This window comes from Trichomycterus rosablanca, chromosome 15 (assembly GCF_030014385.1).
Source record: "Trichomycterus rosablanca isolate fTriRos1 chromosome 15, fTriRos1.hap1, whole genome shotgun sequence".
NCBI lineage: Eukaryota > Metazoa > Chordata > Actinopteri > Siluriformes > Trichomycteridae > Trichomycterus > Trichomycterus rosablanca.
Window position 1 is genome coordinate 12,217,870 of NC_086002.1, and position 9,849 is coordinate 12,227,718.

Consider the following 9,849-nt stretch of genomic DNA (forward strand, 5'->3'; position numbering starts at 1 on the left):
CAATTTAGTATCTCCAATTCACCTCACTCGCATGTCTTTGGACTGTGGGAGGAAACCGGAGCTTCCGGAGGAAACCCACCCAGACACGGGGAGAACATGCAAACTCCACACAGAAAGGACCCGGAGCGCCCCACCTGGGGATTTGACCTTCTTGCTGTGAGGCGACAGTGCTACCCACTGAGCCACCATGCCGCCCTAAACACTGTATTCAGTTAGGGAAACGTGCTATGTTTACTTGTGGTCTGAAAGTTTTGGTCCTCACTAAATCTGTACAGTTCTGGCTAAGGATTTGGTGGTGCAGTTGTTTAAAGCCTGTTGTGCTTCTCCACAAAACTGGATACATTAGTGACACAACCAAGGTGCAGACCTACACTACTAACAGGTTTGCATACTGTTTATCTAATTAATCTCAGTTAAGCCTAATTTTAATGTAAGGCATTAAAGTACCTATTGATATTGTATGTTTATTTCATATTTTATGCTCTTCAGATATGCACATTTGGTTAAATCACTAGTGTACATAATTATTTTAATCACCAGCATACCCGTTAATCTAGTTAGAATGCAGATTTACTAGCCTTATGCAGTTCCTAGTGCACATCCTCTTTCAGGCTCAAATGCTAGTTTATTATACAGTATAATTAACATTTAACTATATAAACATACAATTAAGCTCAACTGAGACACTTTGTTTCATTTGTCTGTAGCAGTCAGTAATGGAGAAAGATATCAATGGCTCTCAGGTTTCAGTGATGTCCGCAGTCTCATCAGAGATGGTTAAGGCTGAGCTGTTGGACGAATGTGAAGAACACTTTGACATTTTACAAAAGGTAATTCAATTGTTTTATATTTTAATCTAAGTTCATTTCCATTAAAACAATATTATGCCAGTAGAAAAGCATTATACTGTACATTACAAATCATATTCTGTTAAATGATATCAATGCAATTGGCAAAATTACTGGTTTGCCCTTTTAAGAGTAGCTATTATAAACCTGCTCAGGTACAACCAAGCATATTTCAGATCACACACCAGGCTAACTGGCCCCTGTCTGAGATTGCGTGGTTTGTCCATGTCACAACAATCTTACAAGATTTACATAAGGTGTTATGAAGGCAAAAACACTGTCCTGTCCAAATGATTATAGCCATAATGCTAATAAACTGTTAAACAATGATCAAAGTTTTTATGTAGAGGATGTATTAAACCTGGTTTTCAAACTGATGAAAGTCTTATAAATGTGAACATTTAAACATCAGCTGGTAAAATAAAGTTTTAAATGAAGCCTATTTTCTATTAGATTTTAAATATGTAAAACAGCAGTAAAATGAATGAATAAAGGTTGCCAATGTTTGTAATTCTGTCTTTCAGCTTCAGAATGAGATTATTTCAGCAGATGCAGAATCTGCTGATAGAGAATCAAATGAGGTAAGCCATTTGCCAGTTTTTATTATTCATCAGGTATTTCAGGCTTCTCATGACTATCTCTGGGGAAGAAGAGTGGCCAAAGCCTTGTAATGGATTGGCACCCTGTCCAGAAAGAAGAACAGTGTATATTAGTGTAAACAAAATTTTTATTAATAAGCAAATGCCACAAGTGGGGCATCAGTTTCTATATTGTGTTTTTTCTTTCTTACTGCTTTGCACTCTTTGGCCAGCTGAAAGTCTTGTGGGAGTTTCTAATATACATTTGTAACATTGATACTTGTATTTTTTACTATACGAATACGATCATGTATGATTTAAATGTCTTAAAACTTTTTACCTTCCGACAGGCTATGAATCGTTTAAATGCCACCATGACAGAGCTGGAACTGTGGCAAGAAATGGAACCCAAATGTAAGTCAAGCCAGGGTGAATTTTATCATGAGTTCATAGGCAAGTAAATGTACCTGTGTGCTGGCTTAGTCACAGATCCTGGAATTAATAAACTCAAATTCAAGTTTTTTACTATCAAATACAGGGGTTGGACAAAATAACTGAAACACCTGTCATTTTAGTGTGGGAGGTTTCATGGCTAAATTGGACCAGTCTGGTGGCCAATCTTCATTAATTGCACATTGCACCAGTAAGAGCAGAGTGTGAAGGTTCAATTAGCAGGGTAAGAGCACAGTTTTGCTCAAAATATTGCAATGCACACAACATTATGGGTGACATACCAGAGTTCAAAAGAGAACAAACTGTTGGTGCACGTCTTGCTGGCGCATCTGTGACCAAGACAGCAAGTCTTTGTGATGTATCAAGAGCCACGGTATCCAGGGTAATGTCAGCATACCACCAAGAAGGACAAACCACATCCAACAGGATTAACTGTGGACGCAAGAGGAAGCTGTCTGAAAGGGATGTTCGGGTGCTAACCCGTATTGTATCCAAAAAACATAAAACCATGGCTGCTCAAATCACGGCAGAATTAAATGTGCACCTCAACTCTCCTGTTTCCACCAGAACTGTCCATCGGGAGCTCCACAGGGTCAATATACACGGCCGGGCTGCTATAGCCAAACCTTTGGTCACTCGTGCCAAAGCCAAACGTCGGTTTCAATGGTGCAAGGAGCGCAAATCTTGGGCTGTGGACAATGTGAAACATGTATTGTTCTCTGATGAGTCCACCTTTACTGTTTTCCCCACATCCGGGAGAGTTACGGTGTGGAGAAGCCCCAAAGAAGCTTACCACCCAGACTGTTGCATGCCCAGAATGAAGCATGGGGGTGGATCAGTGATGGTTTGGGCTGCCATATCATGGCATTCCCTTGGCCCAATACTTGTGCTAGATGGGCGCGTCACTGCCAAGGACCACCGAACCATTCTGGAGGACCATGTGCATCCAATGGCGGTGCCGTGTATCAGGATGACAATGCACCAATACACACAGCAAGACTGGTGAAAGATTGGTTTGATGAACATGAAAGTGAAGTTGAACATCTCCCATGGCCTGCACAGTCACCAGATCTAAATATTATTGAGCCACTTTGGGGTGTTTTGGAGAAGCGAGTCAGGAAACGTTTTCCTCCACCAGCATCACGTAGTGACCTGGCCACTATCCTGCAAGAAGAATGGCTTAAAATCCCTCTGACCACTGTGCAGGACTTGTATATGTCATTTCCAAGACGAATTGACGCTGTATTGGCCGCAAAAGGAGGCCCTACACCATACTAAAAAATTATTGTGGTCTAAAACCAGGTGTTTCAGTTATTTTGTCCAACCCCTGTATATTAATATAGTAAAAAAAATTCTAATAAGTAATTGGGGGGACTCTGGTGGTACAGTGGTAAGTCACACTAGTCCTTTACCACTCAGTCTTGGGGTTCTAATCTCAGTGGAGCTATCAGCAGACATGATTGTTTATGTTTGACGTGTGTATATGTGGTGGGAAGTCCACTGTCAGTGTTTTGTATTGCATGCCAGACAAGTACAATAAATGTCAGCCCCAGAAATATTTGCTTTTTCAATGTGTTTGCATTACTGAAAGGAACAGACAATTGCATTGATGTGATCTTATTATTGTGTGATGATTTCTTTGTTTTGTTTTTTTAACTTTTTTTACTATACCAGTGCTGTCAACAAACCCTGAAATATTATTGGCCATCGGTAAGGAGGAGGTGAGTCACCCCTTTAACAAAATAGATTTTTAACTTCATATGCATTTACTTTCTTTCTTTGACTTGCTCCATTGCCTTCTAGCTGCAAAGACTTAACAGTCAGATAAAGATGGTTCTGTCCTGCTCCCAAGCAAAACGGGATTCTCTGAAAGAACTTCTGCAAAGGTGCTAAAAATATCAAAAACTGTAAACATAATCACATGACAGCATGACTTTTTAGTGCTATGGTGTTTTACTAATACGTCATCTGTGTACATTGTCTTTTTAGGGAAGAGACATGGCTAAAGGAGAAGAGGGAAGTACTGGCTGCTGTGACTGACCGAGTCGAAACACTACATGATGAAAATGCAAAGCTGTCGGAGCACAGGTAAAGACTTGTATTGTAAGTTGATAGTTGTTTGTAAAGTGTTACACTACAGACAGAATAAAGACATTAAAAAGGTATTTTTACCTTTACCTTTTATGCGGGCTAAAAATATAATATAAATACAGATCAGCCATAACATTAAAACCACCTCCTTGTTTCTACACTCACTGTCCATGTTATCAGCTCCACTTACCACATAGAAGCACTTTGTAGTTCTACAATTACGGACTGTAGTCCATCTGTTTCTCTGCATGCTTTGTTAGCCCCCTTTCATGCTGTTCTTCAATGGTCAGGACTCTCCCAGGACCACTACATAGCAGGTATTATTTAGGTGGTGGATCATTCTCAGCACTGCAGTGATAATGACATGGTGGTGGTGTGTTAGTGTGTATTTTGCTGGTATGAGTGGATCAGACACAGCAGCACTGTTTTTTTAAACAGCGTCCTGTGACCACTTATGAAGGTCCGGAAGATGACCAACTCAAACAGCAGCAATAGATGAGCGATCGTCTCTCACTTTACATCTACAAGGTGGACCAACTAGGTAGGAGTGTCTAATAGAGTGGACAGTGAGTGGACACGGTATTTTAAAACTTCGGCTGAAGGGAGAACGCCCACCGATATGCGAACACTGTAACACACAAGTAACCATCGAACATTTATTGACAAAATGCACAAAATGTAACATAGAACGACAAAGACTCGTAATTCCAAACACAATGGTAGAAATCTTTAACAAAACCAAAACAGAAACTCAGGACTGATAATACACATCTAGAAATAAACACAGAAAGGACACAAGACAAAGAACATGAATAAATAACCCGAACAAAGCTAGGTACCTATCTTGCCATGAGAATGACCAATGGGTAAACATGGTGTTAAACAACAAACAAACAAACAATAAAACTTCAGCTGTGCTTCTATATGGTAAGTGGAGCTGATAAAATGGACAGTGAGTGTAGAAACAAGGAGGTGGTTTTAATGTTATGACTGATCTGTGTGTGTGTATATATATATATATACACAAAAATTAGGGGATATTTCAGAATGAATATGAAGCGATAAAAAAAAACAAGCATTAGATTTTTATTATTAAACAAGAACATCAGAAAAGCAAACAAGTCAAAGAAAGTTGTTCGATTATGCAAATGAGATGCGAACTTAATTATCGTGATTGAGTAGCAAGTGACATATTGGTGGGGGTGAACAGAAGCATGTCAAACTGGACGAGAGTGCCACACATTGACTGTTCAGTAGGATGTATGGTCACCCAAGACTGCCAAAACACACTGACAGCGATGGGGCATGGACAGGATCAGATTGTCCAGCACTTCTTGTGGGATCCTCTGCCACTCTTGCTCCAGGGCAACTTCCAGCTCAAGAAGTGTTGTGGGAGGCATTGGAAGGTTTGCCAGACGTCTTCCCAGTGCATCCCAAGCATGTTCAATGGGATTCAGGTCTGGAGAACGTGAAGGCCAGTCCATGCGTTCGATTCCTGCCTCCTGAAACATGTTGTTGACGAGCTGCGCATGGTGGGGCCTTGCATTATCGTCCATGAAAAGAAAGTTGTTTCCAACTGCTCCAGCATAGGGTACCACTGTAGGGTGCAGGACCTCATCTCGATATCTGACAGCAGTCAGCAATCCGTTTCTGATGACGTGGAGGTCGGTACGACCACCAATGCTGATGCCAGCCCACACCATCTTTTGCATTGCTGCGCCTGTTCCTTCTTGCCAGTAAAGTCAAGTAGCAGTCATCTCTTGCTGTTGTGGCAGATGGGCGACCCTGACCTCATCTTCTTCGTACTGTGCCAGTCTCTTGAAAGCGATTCCACAGTCTGCTAATCACGCGTTGGAATGTTCCAAGTGCTGTTGCCACTGTCGTCTGTGTCTGACCAGCGTCAAGACGTCCTATGGCTCTCCAGGCTTCGCATTCGGGCAAATCGTGTTGCAGGGGCATTGCAAGGGCTGGGAAATTGCAGGATGTGCACTTTCAAGATCAGGGAACATGCAGATACTCCAGTACTTTCAACCTTTTGTATAGTGCATTTTTACCAATGAAATAAAAGTTGATTTTGCATCTCATTTGCATAATCAAACAACTTTCTTTGACTTGTCGTTTGCTTTTCTGATGTTCTTGTTTAATAAAAATAAAAAAAATCAAATGCTTCTTTTTTATCGCTTCATATTCATCTTGAAATATACCCTAATTTTTGTGAGCAGTGTATATATTAGTGTGTATATATATAATTTTTTAATGTATCCACACTTTCACATTGTCCTTAATCGACACTGATCTGACCTAACATTTTAAAAAAGCAGGTTCTTCTCCCTGTACATCTTTTTTTACAGGCAAAGGTAGAACTACTTAAACACACCACTATAATGTGGATTTTACATACACGCATACATATAATTACAGCTCTTTGAAAATGATATATAAACAATCAGAGAATAAGTATTGTGGGACTTAATAAACATAACTTTATGATGAAACCTACTCATACATTAGAATAAGCTAAAGCTTATACTCATTTTCCTAAGCCTATTTTCTTATGAATTTGCAGTATCCTGCAGGACATGAAGAGAAAAATTGCCAAGGTTAAGGATTACCATGGCAGCCTCATGGAGACCCTGAGCGACATGCTGGCTGAGCACTTTCCTCTTCCCACTCAGCAAGCGCTCGCTACGAAGAAAAAAAGGGTGAGATTCTCGTCTACAATGCAACTTATTAGTACTTTAAATAATTTGGGTCTAATCCTATCGGCATTGGACCATTATTGGATTTTAACCTTTTAGGGTGTCATAATGGTATCAATTAGGGCTGGGTATCGCCACTAATTTCCTGGATCGATTCGATTCGATTCACAAGGTCCCGATTCGATTCGATTTTCGATTCGATTCAATTTATTTCGACTCAACACAGCTAGGCATATTTGAGTTACATTAACAGGTTTTGTTTAAATATGTAAAGATGTTCCGGCCGCTCAGGTGGCGCAGCGGTAAAAAGAAACGCGCTGCAACCAGGGCTGGATTCTGAGAAGCGTGGTATCGAATCCAGCCTTGCTTTACCGGTTCGAAGCTGAGTGGCTATATGAGCAACGATTGGCCGGTTGCTCATGTGGGGGGTGGGAAAAAGAACCGGATGTGGGTCTCTCTCTGTCAGTATGCGATTGCGTTCTCTGCCGGCTGATTGGAGGCGCTTACACAGAGATGGGAGAGGGTGCCCTTAGGGTGTGTCTCTCCGCATGCAACGCTAGGTGGCGCCAAACCCGTCAATGTGTGGGTGGCAAAGATGCATCTGGCTGCTGCTCGTGTTTCGGAGGGGATACGGGTTAGCTTCAATCACCTCCGTCAGGGCAGGGTTCGGCATAGACAGAGAGGAAGCACGATGCTAATTGAACAATTGGATGCGCTAAAAGGGGAGAAAAAGAGGTAAAAATTTATTTAAAAAAAAAAAAAAAAAAAAAAAAAATATATATATATATATGTAAAGATGTTCCAAAGTACATAATATTTTCATTATTAAAAATATTTGTGTATTTTGTTTACATAAATAATTAATCCAAAACAGAAAACATTAACATTTATTTTTTATTATTATTTTATATGTCTGACACACTACAACATTGTAAATGTAATGTAAACATACACCTGACTGTTGAACAGCTTATGCCAAGTTCACACTACACGGCTTTCTGATTTGCCGGGTCACTGTAAAGTTCACACTACACGACTCATGGGCGATGGGGGGTTTTACACTACACCATCTATCTCCAACTGGAATCACAGGTGAGCTTCTCTGGTCTCCAAAACTACGTTTTGTCACGAAAACAAACGTGAGAAGTGACTAGGGGTTTAATGATACCACGTCCAAACATGCACATCAACAAGTAGCGAGAGATCAAGTGAGAAAAATAAAGGAATCTGAGTGGATTTGGCAACGCGAACAGAATGGCTCGTTCTGTAGTGAGTTGGAGGTTAATAAATATTTTGTTTTGTAGAGAACGATCAGGTCAGAAATACTGTAAAACCCGTGTGCTGATGTATTCTGATAGAAACTATATTACGCCCCTGTACCACCTGTTTACAACCTCCCCCCTGTGTTTCCCCTGGCTGTTTCACACATTGATTGAGAGCAGAGTTTTGATCGCAGAGCGAACACAGAGTCCCTCCCGAACCTAGCGCTGACCCGTCGCCGAGCGAAAATCAGGGCAAAAATCGTGTCGTGTGAACTAGACATTACTTGAGCTTCTGCCATGCTGAACTGATGTGCAGGTCAGATCTCGTTGCGCAAAAAAACAGTGGCTGGTCACGCGAAATTAAAGGGGGTAACCATAGTAACAGATTTCCGTGTGCACCGTAAAAAGGGGCGTATTTAAAAGATCGATCTCGCGTTTATATGAATCGATATCGGATCGTTCAAATAAAGATCGATTCGAATCGAAAAATCGATTTTATAAACCCACCCCTAGTGTCAATGCCAAAGGGCATATTACAATACAATAATCTTATAGTATCATGGGTACCATCAGCACTGTTATTATGGGGCCATTATAACTCGACTAAATAGATGCCAGACATTTCTGCTTCTTTTGCTCATTATACGTATAAATTAACTTTGTAGAACACGAATTCAAATAAGTTACTGAATTCATTATCATTGATACTAAGTAAACTGCACGGGTGGCTTAGTGGTCTGTTACACTAGACCACCACACCAGGCTGTTGGCAGGACATAATTGCTATGTCTGGGGCCAGGGGTTGTTTGGGGGTGACTGTAGCTTGTGATGTATTGTGCCCTGTTCAGGGTATTCCTGCCCTACGCCCAGTGTTTCCCGGTGCAACCGGACCCGACCGGACCCTGACATAGCAGGACATAGCGGTTGATTACAGTAAAATGAATGCTAAATAATCCTTAGCAGTGACTTCATTCTGGCCAGGGTTGCAGTTGGTCCAGTGCTACCCAGAAACACAAGGTTCAAAGCAGGAATACAGGCACTACTCATTCACCCTCAGAGGGTGCGCACACAGACACAAACACATGTGGAGAACATACCAAACTCTGCAGATAACCTCATCGGCCACTCTCCCTTGTACTGTGTGGCATGCACACTATCTGCTGTGCCAGGAGGTCACTCTTACTGAAATGTCTGTTCTTTTTTTTTCTTTCAGAGCCCAGTTCCAGACTGTGAATCAAATCTTGTCTCACTGAGTGAGATTATTGAGGTACATTTGACTGGTAATCTTTTTAAACCATAGAACTATATTTCTAGATATTGCTAGAACTGTATTGTTTTTATTGTTATTGTCCTTACATCAAGCTTTTCTATCTTGTTTTTGTCCCAATGCAGCAGTTAACAAACAAAACCCTGGAGACCCCTCATGAGCCCTATGTCACTATTGATGACTCCTTCTGGCCACCATACGTAGAAATGCTTCTACGTAACGGCATTGCAGTCAGACACCCAGAAGACTGCAACAAAATCCGCCTGGAAATTTTTTGTTAAATCAGAATGACGTTTAATTTAACAATCTTATCATAAGTATATTTGAGAAAATGTGTAGTGTGTTTTTTATACTTTTATCTCATTCGTTTTTTATAATTTGATAAATAAAATAGCACACAGTAGAAAACAGTATCTAATTGTTGCCAATGTATCACAAAAGTGAGTACACCCCTCACATTTCTGCAAATATTTCATTATATCTTTTCATGGGACAACACTATAGACATGAAACTTGGATATAACTTAGAGTAGTCAGTGTACAGCTTGTATAGCAGTGTAGATTTACTGTCTTCTGACAATAACTCAACACACAGCCATTAATGTCTAAATAGCTGGCAACATAAGTGAGTACACCCCACAGTGAACATGT

General features: G+C 40.7%; 1 protein-coding gene across 3 annotated transcripts; it reads left to right on the forward strand.

Moving 5' to 3' along the window:
* The first annotated feature begins 294 nt into the window (after positions 1-294).
* Positions 295-9,645, forward strand: cenpk (centromere protein K). Of its 3 annotated transcripts, none has more exons than XM_063010441.1 (10): positions 295-382; positions 708-830; positions 1,373-1,429; positions 1,777-1,840; positions 3,554-3,600; positions 3,683-3,765; positions 3,869-3,967; positions 6,537-6,672; positions 9,145-9,198; positions 9,324-9,645. In XM_063010441.1, the coding sequence occupies exons 2-10, from the start codon at positions 717-719 to the stop codon at positions 9,477-9,479; spliced, it is 810 nt and encodes a 269-aa protein (XP_062866511.1). In that variant the 5' UTR covers positions 295-382; positions 708-716; the 3' UTR covers positions 9,480-9,645. The 3 variants fall into 3 exon arrangements, with proteins under 3 accessions (XP_062866511.1, XP_062866510.1, XP_062866512.1); XM_063010440.1 differs by having other exon boundaries at positions 301-382; positions 711-830; XM_063010442.1 differs by having other exon boundaries at positions 301-382; positions 711-830; positions 9,327-9,645.
* The last annotated feature ends 204 nt before the right edge of the window (positions 9,646-9,849 follow it).